Source organism: Pongo pygmaeus, chromosome 4 (genome assembly GCF_028885625.2).
Source record: "Pongo pygmaeus isolate AG05252 chromosome 4, NHGRI_mPonPyg2-v2.0_pri, whole genome shotgun sequence".
In the NCBI taxonomy this organism is placed as follows: domain Eukaryota; kingdom Metazoa; phylum Chordata; class Mammalia; order Primates; family Hominidae; genus Pongo; species Pongo pygmaeus.
The window spans coordinates 58,828,575-58,856,251 of record NC_072377.2 but is presented as its reverse complement, the minus strand read 5'-3'; the positions used below and the strand labels follow the sequence as shown (position 1 = coordinate 58,856,251).

General features: G+C 36.7%; 1 protein-coding gene across 4 annotated transcripts in view; it reads right to left on the bottom strand.

The window, feature by feature from the left end:
• NDUFS4 (NADH:ubiquinone oxidoreductase subunit S4) overlaps positions 1-27,677 on the bottom strand; it is a 122,196-nt gene that overhangs the window by 70,845 nt on the left and 23,674 nt on the right. For all 4 annotated transcript variants that reach the window (XM_054489648.2, XM_054489649.2, XM_054489652.2 and 1 more), the window contains exon 2: positions 7,313-7,391. In XM_054489648.2, the coding sequence (XP_054345623.1) occupies positions 7,313-7,391 (79 nt within the window). The remainder of the gene's footprint in view (positions 1-7,312; positions 7,392-27,677) is intronic.

Genomic DNA, 27,677 nt, shown 5'->3' with positions numbered 1-27,677 from the left:
AAGCATTTTAAAAGAGATTCAAACTGGATGGCAATCAAGATGATTAATTAACTGGAACTCATATGAAATAAATCAAAGCCCTGGCGATGTTTAACCCAGAAAAGGGAAGACTTAAGAGAATGATTCGCAAGCTTTTTGATGTTGAGATTCCTTTATACTGTTAAAAACTACTGGGACTCCAAGGTTTTGTTTATAAAAGATACAGGCATACCTCATTTTATGAACTTTGCTTTATTGTGCTTCACAGATTAAGGGTGCTTCGTTTTTTTTGTGTGTTTTTTTTTTTTTTTTCCAAATTTAAGGATTCTGGCAACCCTCTGTTGAGAAGTCTACTAGTATATGCTCATTTCAAGTCTTTGTCACTTTCTGACAATTCTCCCAATATTTCAAACTTTTGCATTATATGTGTTACGGTGCTCTGTGATCAGTGATCTTTGATATTACTATTGTAATTGTTTTGGGGTGCCACAAACTGCATCCATATTAGATAGCAAACTAAATTAATAAAGGTTGTGTGTGTCCTCCACTGACAAACCATTTCCTCGTACCTCACCCTTTCCTTGGGCCTCTCTATTCACTGAGACAACAATATTGAAATTAGGCCAGTTAATAACCCAACAATAAGAGTTCAAGTGAAAGGAAGAGTCTCATGTCTCTCACTTTAAGTAAAAATTTAGAAATGATTAAGCTAGGTGAAGAAGGCATGTCAAAAACCTAAACAGACCAAAAGCCAGGCCTCTTGCACCAAACAGCCAAGTTGTGAATGCAAAGGAAAAGTTATTGAGGAAAATTAAAAATGCTATTCCAGTGAACACATGAATGATAAGAAGGCTAAACAGACAGCCTTATTGCTAAATGGAGAAAGTTTCAGTGGATAGAAGATCAAACCAGCTACAACATTCCCTTAATTCAAAGTCTAATCTAGAGCAAGGCCCTAAGTCTCTTCAATTCTATGAAGACTGAGAGGGAAGGAAAGCAGAGGTTGGCTCATGAGGTTTAAGGAAGGAAGGCATCTATATAATATAAAAGTGCAAGGTGAAGGAGCAAGTGCTGACAGAGAAGCCACAGCAAGTGATCCAGAAGATCTAAATAAGATAACTGATAAAGGTGGCTATACTAAACAATAGATTTTCAATGTACAGCCTTGTATCAGAAGAAGATGCCAGCTAGGACTTTCATAGGTAGAGAGAAGTCAATGCCTGGCTTCAAAGCTTCAAAGGACAGGCTGACTCTTAGAGGCTAATGCAATTCCGGTGCTCACTGACCATTCTGAAAACCCTAGAGCCCTTAAGAATTAAGCTAAATCTCTTCTGCCTCTGCTCTATAAATGAATAACAAAGCCTGGATGGCAACACAGCTGTTTACAGCATGGTTTACTAAATATTTTATGCCCCAGTGTCGATATCTACTGCTCAGAAAAAAAGATTATTTTCAAAATATTACTGCTCACTGACCATGCACCTGGTCACCCCAGATGGAGATGTACAAGGGTGTCATTTTCATGCCTGCTAACACAACATCCATTCTGCAGCCCGTGGACCAAGGAGTAATTTTGACTTTTGAGTCTTATTATTTAGGAAACACATTCCATAAGGCTATAGCTGCCATAGAGAGTGATTCCTCTGATGGATCTGAACAAAGTAAAGGAGTCCCCATTCAAGATGCCACTAAGAACATTTGTGACTCATAGGAGATGAAAATAGCAACATTAGCACACGTTTGAAAGAAACTGAGTCCAAAACCTTAAACTGGGAGAACCTTAGTCCCCTCTCTTTCCTCTTCCTCCTCCACTTCCCACTTATTGTCACCTTGTAATATTCAGAGAGCACCTGGATTATGGATCTGAATAGAGAAATGCTTATAGATAATCATTAGCCCATATGCCAGTAACTTATACTTAAACATGGGATGGAGTTGTAAAGTGCTTTTATAATACAATACAATTGTTAAAGGCAAGAGTTGAATCTTTGTTTTATTTTGACATGGCATGTCCTGAAATAAATATTGATTCAATATGGGAAAACAAAAACAAAAAAGAAAGAAGTTGAATCCAACCCTCATGAATGACTTTGAAGGGTCTAAGACTTTAGCGGAGGAAGTCACTGCAGATGTGGTGGGTGGAGCCTAAAGAAGTGATTAAGTTGCTACAATCTCATGATTAAACTGGAACAAATGAGAAGTTGCTTCTCACGCATGAGCTAAGTCGTTTCTTGAGATAGAATCTACTCCTGATAAAGACTGTGAACGTTGTTGAAATGACAACAAAGGATTTAGATTATTCCATAAACTTAGTTGATAAAACAGCAGTGGGGTTTAAGAGGCTTGATTCCAATTGCAAAAGAAGTTCCACTGTGAGTAAAATGATATCAAACAGTGTCACATGCTACAGAGAAATTTTCATGAAAGGAAGGGTCAGTCAGTGTGTCAGAGTTCACTGTTGTCTTATTTTAGGAAACTACCACAGCCACCCCAACCTTCAGCAACCACCACCCTGATCAGAGTCAGCAGCCATCAACATGGAGGCAAGACCTTCCACCAGTCAAACGATTATGATTCCCTAAAGGCTCAGCTGATCGTTAGCATTTTTGAGCAATAAAGTGTTTTAAAATTAAGGTATGTACATTATTTTTTAGACATAATGCTAATGCACACTTAGCAGACCTCAGTGTGGTAGAAACATAACTTTTATATGCACTGGGAAGTCAAAACAAAATTTCATGACTCACTTTATTGTGGTATTTGCTTAACTGTGGTGGTCTGGAACCAAACCAGCAATATCTTCCAAGTATGCCTGTATATCCATAAATATCTATCACGTAATAAATTAAAATGAAGAAAAAAATATAAATTTAATTTAAAATAAGCCAGTTATGTAATAATATAAAGATTTTAATTTAAAAAACTCTATTTTTGAAAACTGAAAAGTGAGAAGAGTGGCACTCATTTGCATTTTGGCACTCGTTTGAAAATCTAATATCTAGCTTAATGGAGGACATCTGAATTCTAACATCTGTTCTTGCATTCAAACTGTTTTGGTGGATTGTTTTTATTGCAATATATGAAGAAAACTCATTATCATACAGATATGTAGTTAGAAAAAGGAGCAAAATTTTCATAGCCTTAGTATTTTCATACTTGATTACTTAAAATCCATTGTTCTATTTTGTACTTTAAAGGAAACTTTTACCCATGCATGATTTTATATCATGCACTGGTCATATGAAAATATGAAATATATCATGCACTGGTCATATGAAAATACTAGTTCACAGAGGTATATGGATATTCCAAACGTTAATATATTACATTACACAGTATCAAAAATCACATCCGTTAGTGTCATTACCAATCCCACTAGAACAGTCTTTTCTTCTTTTTTATATAATTTCAATTTTTAATTTTAGATTCAAGAGGTACATGTGCATGTTTGTTACCTGGGTATATTTTGTGATGCTGAGATTTGTGGCAGATAAATCCCATCAACCAAGTACTGAGCAAAGTACACAATGTTAGAATTTTTATAGAACTTAATTCTGCCATGGATGTGATTGAGCTTGACATCTTTCTAGTATTTAAAGACCGTTCTGGGAAGGAGAGATGGGCGCAAGGGTTGAAAAACTATCACTGCGCTTGAAGTGTATCATGGGCAACACTTCCTTGAAGTGACAGGTTCATTTTCAAGAAAATGTCTGCCATGTACCAAAGATAATAACCAATTGATTTCAGCTGGAAAACCATAGTGACATTCTGGCCTGATCTACAGTCAGGCCTCCATATCTGTGCATTCTGTATCATGGATTAAACCAACTGCAGGTAAAAAATATTCGAAAGAAGAAAAAGTATGGCTGTATTTGTACTGAACACATACACCTCCTTTTTTCTTGTCATTATTCTCTAAACAGTACAGTATAACAGTTACACTGTATTAGGTATTGTAAGTAATCTAGACATGATTTAAAGTACACAGGAGAATATGCATAGGTTATATGCAAATACTATGCCATTTGATATAAGACTTGATACAGTTTGCATATTTGTCCCTGCCCAACTCTCATGTTGAAATGTAATCCTCAATGTTGAAAGTGAGGACGGATGGGAGGTGATTAGGTTATGGAGGCAGCTCTCTCATGCAGAGCTTAGTGCTGTCTTAGTGATAGTCAGTTCTTATGGGATCTGGTTATTTAAAAGTGTATGGTGGCGGGCACGGTGACTCATGCCTGTAATCCCAGCACTTCGGGAGGCCAAGGCAGGTGGATTACCTGAGGTCAGGAGTTTGAGCTCAGCCTGGCCAACAGGGTGAAACTGTCTCTAATAAAAGTACAAAAATTAGCTGGGCATGGTGGCGGGCACCTGTAATCCTAGCTACTCGGGAGGCTGAGGCACAAGAATCACTTGAACTGGGAGGCGGAGGTGGCAGTGAGCCGAAATCACGCCGCTGCACTCTACCCTGGGCGACAGAAAGTGTATGGCACCACCCTGTCCCTTGCACTTGCTTTTGTCATGTGATGTGCCTGCTCCCACTTCACCTTCCACCATAAGTAAAAGCTCCCCTAAGGCCTCCTCAGAAGCCAAGCAATGTTGGTGCCATGCTTGTACAGCCTGCAGGACCATGAGCCAATTAAACTTCTTTTCTTTATAAATTACCCAGTCTCAGGTTTTGTTTTGTTTTGTTTTGTTTTTTTTGAGACAGAGTCTCGCTCTGTCGCCTAGGCTGGAGTGCAGTGGCACCATCTCTGCTCACTGTAAGCTCCGCCTCCCAGGTGCACGCCATTCTCCTGCCTCAGCCTCCTGAGTAGCTGGGACTACAGGCACCCACTACCATGCCCAGCTAATTTTTTTTTTTTTTTTTTTTTTTTTGAGACGGAGTCTCACTCTATCGCCCAGGCCAGAGTGCAGTGGCGCAATCTCGGCTCACTGCAAGCTCTGCCTCCCGGGTTCACGCCATTCTCCTGCCTCAGCCTCCCCAGCAGCTGGGACTACAGGCACACGCCGCCACGCCCAGCAAATTTTTTGTATTTTTAGTAGAGATGAAGTTTCACCATGTTAGCCAGGATTGTCTCAATCTCCTGACCTTGTGATCCGCCCGCCTCAGTCTCCCAAAGTGCTGGGATTACAGGCATGAGCCACCGCGTCCGGCCTCAGGTATTTCTTTATAACAATATGAGAACAGTCTAACACAGGTCTTAAGCATCCACAGATTTTGGTACTTGAGGGGAGTCCTAGAACCAATCCCCTTACAGGTACTGAGGGACAACTATTACTTCAAGAAAGATATAACAAAGCTGGGGAAAATCTATGTAGGGCAAGAAAATTCAGCAGTATGCAACTGATTTTATGACATATAATTAAAAATACCAAACCAATCCAGTCTGTCTACCTCTCTGGTATGCTTCATAGCACTCTGTTTAGGGCAATGTATTACTGGCTGACTCACTCATTCTTCAAACTAGAAAGAAGAGAACTTAGAAGAGTTATTAGTGAACTCTAAAATTTGAAAACTTTATAGAAAAGGCAACCTCCTGAGAGTTAAAAAAGATGCTCATAGGAAAAATTAAAATAATAGTGCTCTCATTAATGAACACACGGGATGTGAAAATCATCCTCACCTCATACACACATAACTGCCTCATTTCTTTTGTTTTTGAGACTGAGTTTCACTCTTGTTGCCCAGGCTGGAGTGCAATGGCGCGATCTCGGCTCACTGCAACCTCCGCCTCCCAGATTCAAGCGATTCTCCTGCCTCAGCCTCCTGAGTAGCTGAGATTACAGGCACCCGCCACCACACCCAGCTAATTTTTTGTATTTTTAGTAGAGACAGGGTATCACCATGTTGGTCAGGCTGGTCATGAACTCCTGACCTCGTGATCCACCCGCCTCAGCCTCCCAAAGTGCTGGGATTACAGGCATGAGCCACCACACTCCGCCCCTCATTTCCTTTATACTTGACTAAGCAAGTGGTGTTTCAGTAACATTTGAAGAATAGGTAGATGGTGACCGGATGAAGACCTCGGGGTTAGTTAAAATGCATCCAGGTAGAGTGAACAGGAACTCCAAATTTCTTGAAGCAGGAAAAAGAGGAGCAAGTTCCAGGCTTGGTGTGGCTAGACCACAGAATGTAAAACACAGTGGTACAAGATAAACCTACAGAGAAAGGCAGGAGCTAAATCATGCAAGACGTCAAAGACCATGTTAGGATTTTAATGTTTACTCTAAGGGCAATGGGAAGCACCAAAGGACAAAAAGAGGGTGACAATACCAGCATTTCAAAGACGATTTTGGCCATCCTAAGGAAAATTAATCAGATTAGGATTAAAGAGTCTAGGGAGATCAGGTCAGAGACTACTGTAGAAATCTAGGTGAAAGATGATGTAACCTAGATCAGGATGATGACAACGTCAGTAGGTAAACCTAAGAGATAATTTTAAAATAAAACCAGTCGGCACAAGATGTGAATTTTCCAAACTGTCTCTATTTACTTATACATTTATTTGTCTGTATCTTTAATGGTGCAAATAGAAATGTAAGTGTGACCTATTACTTAGATTAGATTTAACAGGCTCAAAGTTGAGTGATAAAATACTGTACAATAATAAAGGGGGTAGTTAAGAAACACTGATAATGGTAAACCAGACATAAAATGAAAAGCACACATATACAATTACTCATTTCTATCAGAAGTTTTGGAAACATTACAAAATGTATGCTATTGAAGCATAAATATCAAGTTGCATGTAAAGTAACAGACCACACTCTAAAAAATTTTATAAGTGATGGCTGCCAAAATTCTGTTTGTTACTGATTCACAAAAGATTATTACTCATTTGTTGCTAGTCTTGCTTGTTGTAATCTCTCATACATATGAAGAAATAAAATGTGTATGTATGCATATACACATTTCTACATATAGTGATAATAAATGTTGCATGCTTCCAAGAAAACCTAATATACTTAGTTTCAGATAGTACTAGCAAGTATCTCACAACTTAAATAGGAGTGTAACTGAGAAAATAAAAAGCAAAACATTCATTACAAAAAGTAATGAATGTTCTAACTGCTAGTTATAAACACCACAAAAATGAAAGCCTTTCATAATTTTAATTTATTAATATTTGCATATGGTTTTGTATTTGTTTATAATGCTTAATATAAATTATCTTTTGATGACAAATATTTCTTCTTAAAATTTAGGTATAATCTAGAAATTCAAATTCAAATCACTTTCCTTAAAACTTGGAACACCATACTGAGTATCTATAGTACAAAAATAACCCTGAAGGCAGAACCATAGCAGTGTGTAGTAGAAAATCCTTACCAATTTTTCATCAACAGTTATGAGTTGTGTGTCTTGAGTCTGGTCCTGTGCCAATCTCCATGTGGAAGTCCTCAACAACCTGCAGTGCAAGACTTTAAGTTAAAAAAGGATCCAGGCAATGAGAGGAGAGACAGACAAATCTTACATAAACAAGCTACTTTAACAATATCTGTCTTATTTAAAAAAAAAAAAAAGGAAAGGAAAGAAAGAGAAGAGGGCACAAAAGTCCTTTTTCTCTGCAATTAGTTCTGTCTGCTGAGTTTTTGGCAGACTCACTTGACAGTTCACAACAGGCTGCACTTTACGTCAGTCTTCAGGCTCTCTGTCACAGAAAGGCCACCAGTGACAAGTACTGTACTGCTGTCTATGAGTGTACAGTGGCTGATTTGTCACGACCAGCCAGAAACATGCAAAGCTATACCAATTGTTCTGGAACACTGATTCTTAAATGGATGGCATCAGAAACGAAAAGAAAAAAATCCCAATCATAATAAAAAGTTTCTTCACTCTAATTTCACACCAAAAGTATTTTACATAGGAATGATTAGTATGACTAATGTTATTAGTTTAGTCCTGTAGCCCATTCACAAAATGGGAGAAATAAAATTAGTTAAAATGAAAATATTAAGTTAGACGTAAAATAGGCAGAGAATCTAGCCCCTTTATATTAGCATTTTCCTACTCTCACTCCAATTACTTAACGTTAACGGACGTTTCATGTACACATTGTTGTATACTACTGAATGTCATAACTATCCCTGACTGTGCTGTGACATTTTAGCATCTTAAGAGTTTTCCAAACTATTAGGCTATCTGACATAGATTTCTCTTGCAAAAGTAAGTATATACAACTGTGGCTCAAATTTCCACCCCAAATATATGGCATTTGGTCCTTTCTTTTTTTTAATACAATATATTCACTACCATAGTTTTAATGCAACATAATAACCAATAATTGACAAAAATAACTGATAGAAACAGTTGAACTTTTTGTGCTAAAAGTTCAATTTTGATAATGTGTACACAGCTGTATAGAAAACCTTAATTATAATTTAAAGATAACAAAATACAAGAGGCTTTACTGCTTTATGAATATACTTTAAAATATCTGTCAATTATTTCCCAAATTTAAGGTATTATGTAATTCTTTATCACTGTAAATGCCCCACTCAGAAATATACCTACACAAAATGTACTAACATGGAGATAACTTTAGATGATTTACACAAAGTTAAAATATATGTCCTGGTTGTTATATTAAAGAAGTATAATTAAGCACCTCTTAATATCTATTTTATTTTGGAAATCATTAAGGTCAATAATATGGCAATAAAAAATTTTAAATACTTTTAAACAAATCCACATATTACAATAAAAACATTGGGTAATGATAAGAGAACTCATGAGAATCTGAAATATCAGAAAATGTCATCACATTTTCTAAATACAGTAAGTAGTTCCCCCTTATCCTTGTAGGATACATTTTAAGACGCCCAGTGGATGCCTAAAACTGTTAATAGAACTGAACCCTACATACACTGTTTTTTCTAATACATACACACCTATGATAAAGTTTGATTTACAAATTAGGCAGTAAGAAATTAACAATAACTAATAATAAAACAGATCAATTAAGTAAAATAAAGGTTACTTGAACACAAGCACTGCAATACTGAGACGGTCAATCTTATCACCAAGATGGCTACTAAGTTCTGACTAACACAGGCAGGTATCCTATACAACCTGGATACACTAGACAAAGGGATGATTCACATCCTGGGTGAGACAGAGCTGGATGGCATGAGATTTCATCACACTACTCAGAATGGAGCAAATATTAAATTCATAAATTGTTTGTTTTGGGAATTTTCCACTGCATATTTTTGGACCACAGTTGACCGTGGGTAACTAAAACCGTGAAAAGCTACACTATATTTTCTCAAATGAAGAGACTTGTTAGATGAAAACAGTGCAAATTATTAGGTAGATTAAAATTCTGTACCCATTTTGTGCAATTTTTTACTACAAAGGGGATTTAACTTAAAACGATTATGTCCTAATTGTTTAAGAAAATCTTAGTATATATTAGTTGTAATCCAAAGTGAAGTTCTTAATTTATAAAACCATATATAATATACTTTAAGGATAGGTTTATTTTAATAATTTTAGGTTAACCTCCAACTAATTGTAATAATAAACTTATATAACATCTTTTGTAAACGTGTGGCCGGGCGCAGTGGCTCACGCCTATAATCCCAGCACTTTGGGAGGCCGAGGCGGGAGGATCACAAGGTCAGGAGATGGATACCATCCTGGCTAACACGGTGAAATCCCGTCTGTACTAAAAATACAAAAAATTAGCCGGGCGTGGCAGCGGGCGCCTGTAGTCCCAGCCACTCGGAGGCTGAGGCAGGAGAATGGCGTGAACCTGGGAGGCGGAGCTTGCAGTGAGCTGAGATCGCGCCACTGCACTCCAGCCTGGGCGACAGAGCGAGACTCCGTCTCAAAAAAAAAAAAAAAAAAAAATTTTACTATAAACAAATGCACTGATAAAAATTTATATCAAGCTGTATGTAAAAGATAATACAATAAAAAGGACAAAAATGTTAAGTAAAACAATCCTACCATAAAGTTAAAAATCACAATAAAAATTTTTTGTAAAAAAATTTAAGATAGGTTAGATTGCAAAGGGTGATTTTAATTTTTATGTAAAACAATAATTATTTCAGAAAAATATGCCTAAATTAAAATGTGTGCTTGTGTAAGTTATATCATGTCATAAGTAACTACCCTCTAAGCAGAAAACAATTATTAAAGGACTCAAATATCAGATGTGGAGAAAAGTTTTTCTCCAATTCTGGACAGTTAAGGTAGCAACGAAGGTCCACAGTCAATTATGAACACAGCATTTAATAAATTATACCTACCGGCCTGGGCGCAGTGGCTCACGCCTGTAATCCCAGCACTTGGGGAAGCTGAGGTGGGTGGATCACCTGAGGTTAGGAGTTCGAGACCAGCCTGGCCAACATGGCAAAACCCCATCTCTACTAAAAATACAAAAATTAGCTGGGCTTGGTGGGGCATGCCTGTAGTCCCAGCTACTCAGGAGGCTGAGGCAGGAGAATCTCTTGAACCTGGAGGCAGAGGTTGCAGTGAGCCGAGATCGCACCACTGCACTCCAGCCTGAGCAACAAAGTGAGACGCTGTCTCAAAAAATGAATAAACAAAAAATAAAAATAAGCCGGGCAGGCTGGCTCACACCTGTAATCCCAGCACTTTGGGAGGCCGAGGAGGGCGGATCACCTAAGGTCAGGAGTTCCAGACCAACCTGACCAACGTGGAGAAACCTGGTCTCCACTAAAAATACAAAATTAGCTGGGCGTGGTGGTGCATGCCTGTAATCCCAGCTACTCGGGAGGCTGAGATAGGAGAATCACTTGAACCCGGGAGGCGGAGGTTGCGGTGAGCCGAGATCGCGCCATTGCACTCCAGCCTGGGCAACAAGAATGAAACTCCGTCTCAAAAAATAATAATAAAATAAATAAATAAAAATTATACCTACAAAGTATAATCTATAGTAAATTTTAGACTACACATGAATTATACAGTAAATATCTGTTTATTGATCAGCCTGTAAGGAATGTCACATCAGTGAAATGGTGGATGTAAGGAAAATATTAAGAGTACGAAAACCTTGTTAAGAAAAAAAGATATAAAGCCTAGAAAGCATAAAGGAAAAAACGACAGAAGCTATTACATAAAACCAAAAACATCAAAACTAAACATACTGTAAGCAAAGTGTAAAGACAGACAAGAAGAAAATAATACAAAATAGAACAGTAAGGAATCAACATCTGAAAGAGGTAAAAGAACTCGTACAAGTAAGTAGGGGGTCATTTCTAAATTTTAAAAGATGAACTCAAACAGCAACAAAACAACCCAATTAGAAATGGGGAAAAGACCTAAATAAACATTTATCCAAAAAAGATATACAAATGGCTAATGAGCACATGAAATGATGCTCAACAGACCTAATTAGAGAAATGCAAATCAAAACACAATGAGGTAGCATTTTACACCCTTTTACAACATTTTAGTATATAAAAAACAGAAAATAAGTATTAACAGAAATGTATAGAAATTGGTACCCTTATGGGAATGTAAAATGGTACTACCACTATGGAAAATGGTATGGCAGTTTCTCAAAAAATTAAACAGAATTATCCTATGATCCAACAATTCCATTACTGAGTATATACCTAAAAGAACTAAAACTGAAGTCTCAAATAAATATTTGTACACCAATGTTTATAGCAGCATTTCTCAGAATAGCCAAAAGCAAAAACAGCCAAAATATTAATAATCATATTTTACTGGGCAATGTACCCAGTAAAATAGTGTTCTCAGTAGTAAGTGTTCATGTAGAAACAATGACTAATGTGTAATCATTAGAAAATAAATGATAATTTTACTTACTCTGCTGTTTAATATTCATTTTTGACAAACTTAAAAACATTGTTTGCCTCATGGGTTTGCCTTTATTTTTGTCCATCTATTTGTTTTGTTAATTGGCCTGTTCAAACTTCCAGGTTTGTAAAGTATCATTCTTAATTCTCAGCCCAAAGGATAAACTCTGAGGGTTGTGATTGTGATTATCAATTACCAGTACTGGTCAAGGTAATTATAAGTGTACAAGCCACTTATTCTGTTTTTCTGTATAAGTTTCCTGAAAGAAAAAGAGATATCTTGAAAATGAAAATCAATAAACCTTATTTCTAATCCTGGTTTTTATCAATAAACCTTATTTCCAACTGTGGTTAAGTAAAAACAATTTGGTGAGATTTTTGTCTTTTTTATTGTGTTGTCTTTTACATACAGCTTGATAACAATATGCGATAAATTTTTATCAGTGTATTTGTTTATTTATATAAACATCTTTGCTGTAGATGAGAAAATCTCAACTCCTCTACCTTTATATTTTATTTTTTGAAAACATAAAATGAGGAACTTGTTGCTCTAAAGTTTCTTCTAGTGATGACAGTCTATTTGATTCTAGTAAGTGGAACTGACGATAGTTCTACTTTATTTTAATAATCCCCTGTGGAAATGCTATGCAAGAATCACCCAACTCACACAATAATCTGTTTTTCTTTAAAAAAATCTTTCAAAACCATATATATACACACATTTTCTTTCTTTCTTCATCCACTGATGAACATTTGGGTTATTTTGCTAAAAACATTCATGTGCAGGTTTCTGTGTGGACATTAAATTTGCCACTTGTTTGGGTAAATACCCAGGAGCACAACTGCTGATCATATGTTAAGACTATGTTTTAGCTTTGTAGGAAACTGCCAGACTGTCTTCCAAAGGGCTGTACCATTTTGCATTGTCACCAACAATAAATGAGACTTCTTGTTCTCTTCATCCTTGCCAGCATTTGGTGTGGTCAGTATTTTGGATTGCAGCCATTCTAACAGGTGTGTAGTACTATTTCATTGTTGTTTTAATTTGTAATTCCCGAATGACATATGACGTTGAACACATTTTCATATGATTATTTGTCATCTGTATATCTTCTTTGGTGAGGTATCTGCTTAGATCTTTTGCCCACTTTTTAATTGGGTTGCTTATTTTCTTATTGTTGAATTTTAAGAATTATTTGTTACTGTAGATATAGTTCTTTATGAGATATGTGTTTTGCAAATATATCTTCCTAGTTTGTGGCTTGTCCTTTCATTCTCTTAAAAGTGTCTTTCACAGAGCAGACGCTTTTAATCTTAATGAAGCCTAACTGATGCATTTTTCATTCATGGATGATGCTTAGCGTCTTCCTATCCATGTATCCATTAGGATCTTCTTTGATATCCTTCCTCAGAGTTTTCTAATCTTCTTCATGTTGATCTTGTAAATATTGTTTTTAACACTTCAAAATACACTTTTCAAAAAGTCTTAAACAGTGAAGATTTTTAAAACATTACACTGAAAAATAGTATCTAAACAACACTACTGACCCAACGTACTAATACTATGTCCCTTTTGAAACAACCTATCAACTAAGAATAATTTAGTAAAATTCCCATACTCCTTGTAGCAGTTTGAAACTGTGACTCCAAATTTCTTTGACGCTCCTCCCTCCCATTAAGAGCTGAAGTCTGTATCCTGTTCTCCTAAAATTGGAGCTCTGTGATTCCTTGATCAATATAAGAAAGTTAAACTGAGGTTATATGTGTTTCCAGCATCAGACCTTAAGAAACTATGTTTTCACTCCCTGTCTCTTAGAATATTGTTTCTTAGGATGTTTCACTTTTGGAACCCAGCCACCAAGTTGTAAAAAAGACCAAGCTGTCCCACAGAGAGGTCCATGTAAAGAGCAAATGACAGCCAATAGCACTTTGCCAGCCATGTGGGTGAGGTATGTTGGACATGAAACCTCTAGTGGAAGTTGAGCTATCCCAGCAGACACCACATGGAGCAGACAAACTTCCCTGCCAAAACCTGCCCAAATTGTACATTGGTAAGCAAAACAGAAGACTACTGTTGTTTTATGCAACTATTGGGATGCTCTGTGTCCAGCTATAGATTTAAAAATATCCCTATAAATAACTGAATATGATTTTATAAACATTAAAATTGAACCAGTAATTTCAAAGGACCAGAAATAATGTGTTGGACTTTTAGACAAAATAAAAGTCCTAATCTTATAAAAACCATTATGGAGTCAATCTTTAGCCTTTTGATTAGAACTAATTATGTTTGTTGTCAACTTATTACAAATTAAATTAACCCAGACTCACATTATATCATAAAGTATTTCCATGCTAAGCCATAAGGAAATATTACTGAGAGTTTTAATTGAAATAAAATATATACATATTCTCCATGCCACAATAATTTCCTCACACCTGAAATGTGTTGATATTAAACCTTTGAAAACTTTCAAGTTAATAATCTTGAAGCTTTTCAGTATCTCGAATCAATAAAGAAAATTTAAACTGTCTTTAGCATACTGTATTCATTAGATAGAAAAAAGAGAGAACCAATTGTTAATGGGAAAATTAAAGATAAAAGGTCAAGGGACCATTTTATTTTATTTTATTATTTACTTTTTGACATAGGATATGGCTTTATTACCTACGCTGGAGTACAGTGGCACAATCATGGCTCACTGCAACCACGACCTCCTTGGCTCAAGTGATCCTCCCACCTCAGCCTCCTGAGTAGCTGGAACTAGAGGCACACACCATCCCACTCGGCTAATTTTTGGGGGTTTTTTGTAGGGATATGGTTTCACCATGTTGCCTAGGCTGGTCTTGAACTCTTGGGCTCAAGCGATCCTCCTGCCTCGGCCTCCCAAAGCACTGGGATAACAGATGTGAGACACCGAGCCCAGCCTAAGGGACCATTTTAACATTCTGGAAAGACAGACTGAGTAAAAGAAAAGAACCCACAAATGCTTTGTTTAAATTAGAGAGAACAATAGTGAAGATAATTTGTTTAAAATCTCTTTAGAACACCATAAATTCTTTTATTCTCACTTAAAGTTTTTGCTGTAATTTCTAATCTTCATCTACAGTACTGAATATTATCTTAAAATGTTCAGCTGGTCAAATCAGTAAAAAGTAAGCACCTCCTGCTCATAGAGGAGGAAAAAGTAAGGATTCTTTTTCTCATTCATCTGAACCAGGTAGAACTATGGTAGGAATAGCAGTTGTGTGTCTGGACACAGCTCAAGCCCAAAACTGAAACTAATCCTTTCAGAGTCATCCAACAGATTAAAGAAAGATTTGTGCAAGAGGGATAAGGGTAATTATGTTCATGTAACAGACTCTGAAATGGAATTGAAGAGTAATAAGTAGGAGAATGTGGGCAAGATACTGGAGGATGCTAACAAAGAAACCGGAGGGTGTGATGGAAAATGTAAAGGAGAAAAAAATGTATCTACATTTACAGCAACAGGTTATCAAAATAGATATACATGAGAGAAGAAGAAGAAATAAAGATGTCATGGTGATGACAGTAATTATATTACAAAACACAAGGAACATATGAAATGTTCACATTTAAGAAGGTGAAATCATTGAGCTACCTTGGCCACAGAAGAATACGTCTACTGGCTTGGAATGCTTTAATGGAAGAAACTGTGTTGCTATCCTTTGACATGTCTTATTAATAACTGGAAATAATTGACCACAAAGATGTCAATTATTAACTTATAAATTAAATACAATAGTAATACAAATCCTAATTGAATTTTTATAAAATTAGGTGATTCTCATGGGGAAGAAAAAATTCATAAAAAATAACCAAGGAAATTTGAAAAACAATAATAAAGTAAGATTTCCTTGCCAAGTAACAGACTACTGTAATTAAAATATCATTGTATATGCCCAGGCACAGACATACACATCAAACAAATAGTACAGATCAGAGTACAAAAACAGACTATGTAGATCTGTAGATTTATTACATAATAAAAATACAATTTTAAATCAGTGGTGAAAAGGTGGGCTATTCAATAAATAATAGTGAGACAACTGGCCATCCTTTCATGGAAGCATAATGTCTGAATCCCTTTCTAAAAGAATTACATCATATACTAAAGAATTCCAGATGGATTTAAAAATCAACACATATATATACACACACACACACACACACAGACACACACACACAGACATACGTATATACAAAATGCAATGTATGTGTATCTGTGTGTAAAAAATACTGAGATAATATATAAAAGAGGTTTGTTTTAATAACTTTTGATTGGTTAAAGTATTCCAAATTAAGGCAAAATATCCACAAACTAGGAATGAAAAATAATTTCTGAACAACAAATTCATATAAAGGAAAAATCAGAGATAATAAGTAAAACATACAGTAGATAAAGGACTAATCTGTAGGATACATAAAAAAATGCTTACAAAGCAAAAGAAAAATCATTCCAAAAAGGGAGAGGGAATGCATATGATATGAGCACAATAGACATTAATATTAATGATATCAATAATCACTTCAAATGCAAATAGTCTAAATATACCAATTAAAAGAGAGTTATCAGAGTAGATTAAAAAATAAGACACAACTTACATATTACTGAAAAGAAACCCATTTTTAATTATAAAGACACAGACTAAAAGTAAAGGGATGGAAAAAGACATAGCATGTTAACACTAGTCAAATCTTGCTTCAACAGCTAAATTAATCTCAGACAAACGGGACTCCAGAACAAGAAAAATTATCAGGGATGAAAAAGGTGATAGTGATAAAGGGGTCAGTTCTCCAACAAGACGTAACAATCATTAGTGTGTATGTACCTAACAAGAAAATGTCAAAATATGCTATGCAAACACTGATGAAACTACAAGGAGAAATGCATTATTATTGTTGGACACTTCAACATTCTTTGAATAGTAATTGACAAAGCCAGTAGACAGAGTATCAGTAAGAATATGGTTGAAGTAAACAACACAATCAATTAACTGGATATAATTGGCATCTGTCAACTGCTTCATCTAACAATGGCAAAAGACACATTCTTCTCAAACTCAAGTGAAACATTCACCAAGATGGGCCACATTCTGGGACATAAAACATACCTTAACTAATTTAAAAGAATAGAAACCACACAATGCAAGCTCTCAGTGAGCAATGGAATTAAATTAGAAATCAGTAACAGAAAACTAGAAAATTTCCAATTACTTGGAGATCAAACAATATACTTCTAAATAACTCATGGGTCAAAAAAGTCTCAAGAAAAATTTTAAAATATTTTGAACTAAATGAAAATGAAAATACAATGTTCAAAATTTGTGGGATGCACCAAAAACAGTGCTTAGAGAAAAACTTACAGCTCTGAATGCATATATTAGAAAAGAAGAAAGGTCTAACTAAATTCAATAATCTAAGCTTCCACCACAGGAAACTAGAAAAAAAAAAGGGCAATATAAACCTAAGGCAAGAAGAAGATAAAAAAATTATCGTAAACATCAATGAAATTGTAAATAGGAAATTGGTAAAGAAAAATAAACAAAACCAAAAGCTGTTCTTTGAAAAGAGCATTAAAACTGATAAACCTTTAGTCAGGTTAACAAAAAACAGAAACAGAGAGACAGATGAGAGAGAGAGAGAGAGAGACACAAAGCCCTAATGTATAAAATGAAACAGGTATCATCACTACTGATCCCATGGACATTAAAAAAATAGGGAAATATTATGAACAACTCTAAGCTCACAAATTTGATAAATGAAATGGGCTAATTATTTGAAAAACAGGAATTACTAAAACTCTGACAAGGAGCAATAATCGGGACAGGCCTATATCTATTAAAGATAATGAATCAATAATAACCTTCCAAAAAAAGAAACCGTAATGTCCAGATATTTCCTGGTGAATTCTACCAAATATTTAAGGAAGAAATGACACTAAATCTCTACAATCTCTTCTAGGAAATAGAAGCATGTAGTAACTCATTATATGGGACCAGCATTACCCAAACATCAAAACTAGATAAAGGCATTACAGGAAAGGAAAACTATAGACTAATTCTCTTATAAATATAGATGCAAAAATTATTAACAGATATTAGCACTGAATTCAACAATGCATGAAAATATTTGTATACCATGACCAAGCAGGATTTATTCCAGGTATGATTCTAAAATTCATATGGAAAGACAAAAGACTCAAAATAGCCAATGCAATACTGAAGAATGAAGTCAGAAAACTGTTATTACCTGACTTTAAGACTTACTACACACTGCACAGCTATAGTAATCAGGACTGTGGTATTAGCTATAGAATAAATAGATGAATGGAACAGAAATAGACTATTCAAATATAGTCAACTGATCTCTGAGAAAGAAACAAGGGCAATCCAATAATGACAGTCTCTTCAATAAATGATGCTGGAACAACCAGACATCCACATGCAAAAACTTAATCTACACAGTGACCTTACACCTTTCACAGAAATTAACTGAAAATGGCTCATGGACCTAAATGTAGGAAGTAAAACGATCAAATTTCTCAAAGATAACGTAAGAGAAAATCTAGGTGACCTTGGGTTTGGTACTGACTTTTCAGATACAATGCCAAAAAAAAAGATCTATGAAAAATAAATGAGTAAGTTGGACTTCACTGAAATTAACAGCTTTTGCTCTGTGAAAGATACTATTAATATTAAAAGAATGAAAAGACAAGCCACATGCTAGGAGAAAATATCTGCAAAACATATATCTGATTAAGAACCTGTATCTACAATAAACAAAGAACTCTTAAAACTCAACAATGCCAGGCGCAGTGGCTCACGCCTGTAATCCCAGCACTTTGGGAGGCCGAGGCGGGCGGATCACTTGAGGTCAGGAGTTCAAGACCAGCCTGGCCAACATGGTGAAATCTGCCACACCCCCTCATCTCTACTAAAAATACAAAAAATTAGCCAGGCATGGTGGCACGTGCCTGTAATTCCAGCTACTCAAGAGGCTGTGGCAGGTGAATCACCTGAACCTGGGAGGCAGAGGTTGCAGTCAGCCAAGATTGCACCACACTGCACTCCAGCCTGGGCAACAGAGCGAGATCCCGTCTCAAAACAACAACAACAACAAAACTTATCAATAAGAAAACAAACAACCCAACTGAAAAGTGGGCGAAAGCTCTAAACAGACACTTCACCAAAGAAGATATACAGATGATAAATAAGTATATGAAAAAGTGCTCAATATCATATGTCATTAGGAAATTATAAATTAAAATGAGACAGCGCTACACAACCTATTAGAATGGCTAAAATCCAAAATACCACACCGAATGCGAGAAAGGATGAAGATAACAGAAGTCTCATTCATTGCTGGTGGGAATGCGAAATGGTACAGCCAATTTGGAAGACAGTCTGGCAGTTTTCTACAAAGCTAAAACATAGTTTTAACATATGATCAGCAACTGTGCTCCTAGGTATTTACCCAAATGAGCTGAAATCATATGTCCACACAAAAACATGCAAAAGAGTGCTAGGGAAATGAAAAAGAAAACCATAAGATACCACTTCATATTTATTAAGATAGCTATTATCACCCCCCAAAAAAAACAAACAAAAAGTAGCAAGTACTGGCAAGGATGTGAAGAAAATGGAACACTTGCTCACTGCTGGTGGGAATGTAAAATGACACAGCCATTATAGAAAACAGTAGTGTGATTCCTCAAAATATTTAAAATAAAATTACCATACAATCCAGCAGCTTCACTTTGGGATTTATATTCAGACAAACTAAAGCAGGGAATAGAACAGATATGTGTACACTCATGATTACAGCAGCATTATTCACGGCAGCCGAAAGACAGAAGCAACCCTACTGTCCACTGGCAGATGAATGTGTAAACAAAATGTGGTATATACATACGATTGAATATTATTTTGCCTTAAATGGAAGCAGATTATGATGTATGCTACACCATGGAAGAACCATGAAGACATTGTGATAAGTGAAATAAGCCAATCACAAAAGAATAGTATATGATTCTATTTATATGGGGTATCTAAAGTAGTCAAACTCATAGAAACAGAAAGTAAAATGGTAGCTGCCAGGGGCTTATGAGAGAGAATAGAGAATTACTGCTTAATGGGTATAAGCTTCAGTTTTAGAAGATGAAAAAGTTCTGGAGATATATGATGGTAATGGTTGCACAACAATGTGAATGTACTTAATGCCAATGAATTATACTTAAAAATATTTAAAACGGTAAATTTCATAGTATGTATAAACCACGACAATATTTTAAAAAGAGCATGCCTTGTGAAGAAACAGATAAACCCTGGTTTACAACACCAATAAAGACACATATGCAAAAGTTTGTCAAAGATGAAGATGATTTATAACTGCCTAGAGACAGCCTCTTCACATATGTACATAAAAATACTATGTTTGTATCTATTAATCACTCACCTCCTTGGAAAATTTCAGAAGTCCAGAATTAAGCTGTTGAACTTCAATATGATTATTCATTGTAGTGCCTCATGGAACAAATTTTCCCAAATTATATACTTTTTAAAAACTACTAGTGCTTGCCTATGTAATACAAAATATGAGATAGTTTTTGTTGTATGTCCTACCAATTATTAACCTCTTGATTTTTTAGACTTTGCATAGCATCATTATCCAACATGTTCTATATAAAAATAGTTGATAATTGTGAATCTTTATTAATAGATTTATGTTATAAGCAAGCACATAAGAGCAAATCTTAAATATGCTTATGAAAATGTAACAGACAAAACACAAGCAAAAGGATGTCCAATTAACCAGTTTACTCCTCTACTGAACATTTTTGGCTAAACTGCCTAGTTGACCTTTCAGCAACAAGACTCTTAATTCAATCAAAACAGGATTACTTCAAAGCTACTTGGCATTTTTTTAAAAAAATCATTCTACCAATCAATCATTCGTAATTCTGTATATTCCTCAAAAGGCTTGTTAGTCATTCCAGCTGGGCACCCATATTCCAGTTCTTCTCTGTATTAATCAGGGTTCTCTAGAGGGACAGAACTAACGAGGGAGTTTATTAAGTATTAACTCACACCATCACAAGGTCCCACAATAAGCCATCTGCAAGTTGAGGAGCAAGGAAAGCCAACCCGAGTCCCAAAAATGAAGAACTTGGAGTCCGATGTTCAAGGGCAGGAAGCATCCACCACGGGAGAAAGATGTATGGCTGGGAGGCTAGGCCAGTCTAGTCTTTCCATGTTTTTCAGCCTGCTTTATAGTCTAGCCACACTGGCAGCTGACTAGATGGTGCCCACCCAGATTACGGGTGGGTCTGCCTTTCCCAGCCCACTGACTCAAATGTTAATCTCCTTTGGCAAGACCCTCACAGACACACCCAGGATCAATACTTTGCATCCTCCAATCCAATCAAGGTGACACTGAGTATTGATCATATTCTCCTTCTAATCGTATTTTGAGACTACACTCCCATTGCCACTTCTTGGTTAGGTGTAGGAACATAACTTACTTAAAATTAGTGACGTATAAGGGGAAATGACATTATCCAGCAGTAGCTTTAGAAGTCAATGCGTAACTGCCTCTTTTCCTACATCCCAGTAACCAACAGTGGTTAGTCTGAGTTCCCAAGTGAGAATACAAGGAGTAGCATTCCTGACTGTCCCACAAGGGAAATGCAACATGAACAAGAAATACATCTCTGTTATTTTAAGCTACAGGTATTTTGGGGTTTAGTATCCTGACTGACACAGCTTGATAAGCAATTCTCTATTCAAGTACTTCTCTAGGGACTACCATACGAGAATTTAAGTTGTATGATGTCTGTTTTACATTGACTGAAGCTGGGAGTGTTACAGCTTGAGTTTACTATTTTCAAATGAATCAAGACGTTGCTCTTAAAAACCTACGTTTTGGTCTTTAAGGGCAGAATAATTTATTTTCTTACGCTTTTGAAGGTCAGAAGGAGTCAAAAAGCCATTAGATGATCTGCTTCACAACTGCTCTAATGCTACTGTGTCATCTTGGACAGATCACCTCCTAATTTTTTTTTTTTAAAGATGGCTACGCGTTTTCTCTTCACTTTCAAGTATTTCAACTTGTCACTTTTTGCTTCGCTTTAGGATTCTTTTGGTCTAAAACTTCTCTGTATCAGCCCTAAAACCACTGAGATTACGTTTGTATAAAAAATATATTAAAAATAAAATAAAAAGTGAATTGAAAAAGAAAATATGGTGAAAATATAAGACATGACATTTCATTGTTTGGCAATATTGCATCAAAGGGAAAGCTAGTTGGTACAAGTTGCATACTTCAATTCAAAAATAAAGTGCCTAAGAGTGGTGTATTTGAGAATGGACTGACATACTGTTTTTTAAAAGGCTGATGATCACATCATTAAGAATAATGAATACATGCAGAAGAAAACAAAAATTACCAGCATTCATATATTTTTCACTTCATGAAACAAACTGGAAAACAGTCATGTAGTAACTTCACAGTCAGTCAGACTCGTGAAAATTCCAGATCTGCCACTTAAGAGCAATATGATCTTGAACAAATTATTTCACAACTCTGCACTTCAATTTCCTCATCTGCAAAAATAAGGATAATACCACAAATAATTACTGGTAGAATTAAATAACTAGTTAAGTAATTGGCATGAAGTAGCTGGTGTGTGGAGAAACAAATGTTCACTTCTTTCCCTCTAGTCACAAGCAGGACCAATTCATAGGAAGGCAAGAGAGGAAAGAGAACCCCACTGAAGGCTCAGATGATGGTTAACATTCTTGAGCTGAGCAGTAAAGAATTTTTAAATTAGGGTATGTACATTGTTTTTTAGACATAATGTTACTGTACACTTAACAGTCTACAGTGTGGTGGAAAAATAACTTTATCACTGGGAAACCAAAAAATTTGTGTGACTCGCTTTACCAGGGTATTTGCACAATATAGTGTGGTCTGGAACCAAACCTGCAGTATCTCCAAAGCATGCCTGTACAACAATCACTTATTAATAATTGGCCTCTCTGCCTCTAGTCTTCTCTTCTTCAAAGGCACCTTCAACCTAAACAAGTAATTATTATACCTAATCATGTGACTCTTTTGGTTGAAATCCTTCACTGACTGAGTGGTAATTTACCTTAAAAAATTGAAGTATTGCCAGGCATGGTGTCACACCTGTAATCCCAGTTCTTTGGCAGACTGAGGCCGGTGGATCCCTTGAGCCCAAGAGTTCAAGACCAGCCTGGGCAACATGGCGAAATCCCGTCTCTACCAAAAAACACAAAAATTAGCTGGGCATGGTGGCACATGCCTGTGGTCCCAGCTACTTGGGAGGCTGAGGTGTGGAGTATCACATGAGACCGGAGGGCGGAGGTTGCAGTGAGTCATGATAGCACCACATGCTCCAGCCTGTGAGACAGAGCGAGATGCTGTCTCAAAAAAAAAAAAAGTATTTAGGGATGGAATACGATATTTATAATTGAGTTTCAGATGGCTTAGATCAATATATGTGTTTGTCTGTTGCTAATCTATACATACTCATATATATGCATTTTGCTCATTTATATACATATATATGCAAAATAAGCAAAACCAGCAAAATACTAACCACTAACCATGTTAAATCTAGGTGGTAGGTTTATAGATTCACTGTACTCCACTTTTCTGCATGTGTGAAAATTTTAATGGAAAGTTAGAAAATTGAAAGCAACATGAAAATTATGATTAGTATGCTTCCTCTGTGGAAAAATGGGCAAGAATAATATATTTTCTTAAATATGCATAAACGGACTCCAAGCATAAGAAACTAATAATGATTTTTTGGGAGCGGGGTAAGCAGTGGTAAATGAGCAGATGGGACAGAGAAGGAGACTCTTAGAATTTATTTTATGTATATATAACTCGGCCGGGCGCGATGGTTCACGCCTGTAATCCCAGCACTTTGAGACGCCGAGGCAGGCAGATCACTTGAGGTAAGAAGTTCGAAACCAGCCTGGCCAACACAGTGAAACCCCGTCTCTACTAAAAAAAAAAAAAAAAATTAACCAGGCGTGGCGGCACACGCCTGTAATCCCAGCTACTCAGGAGGCTGAAGCAGAAGAATCACTTAAACCTGGGAAGCGGAAGTTGCAGTGAGCCAATATTGTGCCAATGCACTTCTGCCTCAGTGACAGAGTAAGACTTCATCTCAAAAAAAAGAAAGAAACAGGCTGGGCGCGGTGGCTCACGCCTGTAATCCCAGCACTTTGGGAGGCCAACGCGAGCGGATCACGAGGTCAGGAGATCGAGACCATCCTGGCTAACACGGTGAAACCCTGTCTCTACTAAAAAATACAAAAAATTAGCCAGGCATGGTGGTGGACGCATGTAGTCCCAGCTACTCGAGAGGCTGAGGCAGGAGAATGGCGTGAACCTGGGAAGCGGAGCTTGCAGTGAGCCGAGATTGCGCCACTGCACTCCAGCCTGGGCAACAGAGTGAGACTCCATCTTAAAAAAAAAAAAGAAGAAGAAGAAACAAACACACAAAAAACTCTCTGACTGCATTATTCAAGATATTACACTGAAAAGTAATGTTTACTATATTTTTACTTATGACATGATTATGGTGAGGATTAAATCAGATAATGTACATTAAAACCTTAGTAAGTGCTTGGCACTTGGTCAAGGCTCAATGAATATTAGCTAGTCCAGCTGTTGAAGAAAAATAATCTTCAGTATTAACAGTACAAGTTAATTTTAATCAAACTGTAGAAATGGCTAGTCACACTCTCTAGAAGTGGCTATTTATGAACATGCACTTCAAACAGCATTATCAAAATTTAAATCAAAGGGTTTTTCTGACTGGCATAAATCAACATTGAAATTATTTTTCTTTAATGAAATGCGTGGTATCTGAAATATATGGTTGGCTAGAAAACCTGCTTGGGCACTACTAGACAAGCCTGTCCGATTTAGCAGGCTCAGCAGCTCAGACTTTTAGAGTAACACACACAGTTTAGAGCTCCATTTGGACCTAGGATTTACTACTTGGTGGAAGATACTGTTGCCTGACCTGACCAGTCCTGCCTTCAGACTACTACTGTTATTTAGCTTTAGTGAACTAAGATTCTCGTCATGGTGCCTATGAACCACCTCGTCATAGAGCACACCAAAGCATGGCTTGACTAGACAAGTGACCATTCCTATAATCAGAATGTGTTCTCTACCTCATCTTTAGTGAGCCAAGGTATCAACTCATAGAGCTACTGAGAAACTTAAATGAGATGTAAATGTTAAGCATTTAGTATAGTTCCTTACCTATTCCAAGAAAAATTATTAGCAACGATCATTATTACTACTTTTGAGAAACTAAAGTTGCTAGATTACATTCAACTAAAAAAAAACGGTTCAGATTAAAAATAACTAAACAGGCCGGGCGTGGTGGCTCACGCCTGTAATCCCAGCACTTTGGGAGACCGAGGAGGGCAGATCATGAGGTCAGGCGTTTGAGGCCAGCCTGACCAACAAGGTGAAATCCGGTCTCTACTAAAAATACAAAAATTAACCGGGCATAGTGGCACATGCCTGTAATCCCAGCTACTCAGGAGGCTGAGGCAGGAGAATCGCTTGAACCCGGGAGGCGGAGGTTGCAGTGAGCCGAGATCATGCCACTGCACTCCAGCCTGGGCGACAGAGTGAGACTCCGTCTCAAAATAAACAAACAAACAAACAAACAAACAAACAAACTGAACAATTCATTTTCCTGAACAACTACAGTAAAGTTTGCTACCTATGGCCTGTTCTAGTGCAATCATTTTTCTGAAATCAGATTCAAATCAAGGAAAGATTTAGTAATAAGTTACTATAACTAGAGATTATTTGGGTTTTTTGTTTTGGTTTGGTTTTTTTTTTGAGATGAAGTTTCACTCTTGTCACCCAGGCTTAAGTACAATGGCGTGATCTCGGCTCACTGCAACTTCCATCTCCCAGGTTCATACGACTGTCCTGCCTCAGCCTCCTAAGTAGCTAGGATTACAGGCACCTGCCACCACAACCAGCTAATTTTTGTATTTTTAGTAGAGATGGAGTTTCGCCATGTTAGTCAGGCTGGTCTCGAACTCCTGACCTCAAGTGATCCACCTGCCTCGGCCTCCCAAAGTGCTGGGATTACAGACGGGAGCCACTGCACCCAGCCGATAAAAATCACATCAAAAAAAGAAAAACAAAGAGTGAAAGTCCATCTCAATAGATAAATAAATAAATAAATAAATAAATAAAAATAAAAGAAAAACTGGAAAATATTCTATACTAGTCAGCAAAGCAATGCCATTTTAAAATACAATTTTAAAAATTGATGTCTACAAATTTAATGTACTTGGTAATTTGCTTAAAATTAATAGAAAATTCCAATAGTTTCAAAACAAAAGAAAAAAATATTTATCAACTCAGAAATGTAACATAACAAAAAATATACGCATAAAAGCACAAAAAGACACATAAAAATAAATTACAACACACACAGGCACAGGTGTATACACAAACATACACACAAAAATTTTCTTTTTTTTTTTTTTGAGACGGAGTTTCGCTCTTGTTGCCCACACTGGAGTGCAATGGCACAATCTCGGCTCACCGCAACCTCCGCCTCCCAGGTTCAAGCAATTCTCCTGCCTCAGCCTCCCAAGTAGCTGGGATTACAGGCATGTACCACCACGCCCAGCTAATTTCGTATTTTTAGTAGAGACGGGGTTTCTCCATGTTGAGGCTGGTCTCGAACTCCTGACCTCAGGTGATCCGCCCACCTAGGCCTCCCAAAGTGCTGGGATTACAGGCGTGAGCCACCACGCCTGGCACAAAAATTTTCATAGTGGTTAGCTTAATGAAGAAAACAGTCTGCTTGTTATTCAATTTATGCTTTTACAGGCCTTCATACTGTTTAGGAAAAACTCAACAATTATTTATTGTAAGATTCATCCAAATCAAGCCAATAAAACTGCAGACTACTAGAACAGAACGAGTAATTAAAACTCCCACTGGCTTTCCTTATAATTTATGAATAGTTACCTAAAAGCCTAAGTCAATGACTTTTTAATAAGTACTATCAGAATTATATAGGCAATTTGCTTTTAATCACAAAACCAATCTAATCAACAAGAAAACGAGACACAAAACCAGTACTTCTTCAACTGACTTTTCATAATATCCCATAATTTTAAAATATTCACCTAAGATTTTTTAACTTTAAAACATTTTTGGTCAAGCGCTATGGCTCACGTCTGAAATCCCAACACTTTTCTGAGGTGGGTAGATCACTTGAGGTCAGGAGTTTGAGACCAGCCTGGCCAACATGGTGAAACCCCATCTCTATTAAAAATAGAAAAACTAGCTGGGTGTGGTGGCATACACCTGTAATCCCAGCTACTTGGGAGGCTGAGGCACAAGAATCACTTGAACCCAGGAGGCAGAGGATGCAGTGAGCTGAGATCCCACCACGGCACTCCACCTTGGGCAACAGAGTGAGACTATCTCAAAACAAAAACAAAAACAGAAAACATTTTTAGTTATGCTGGTAAATATCCAGGCAATAAAATACTCTGAAGAGAAGTTTAAAAGATCTAACAAGAGTTAATACTTATTAACTACAAATTGGCATACCTATGTTTAAAAACTCATTTGAAGCCAGGCATGGTGGCTCACGCCTGTAATCCCAGCACTTTGGGAGGCAGAGGCAGGTGGAACACCTGAAGTCGGGAGTTCAAGAACAGCCTGGCCAACAAGGTGTAACCCCGTCTCTACTAAAATACAAAAATTAGCCGGGCATGGTGGCACCTACTCGGGAGGCTGAGGCAGAAGAATCACTTGAACCCAGGAGGCAGAGGTTTCA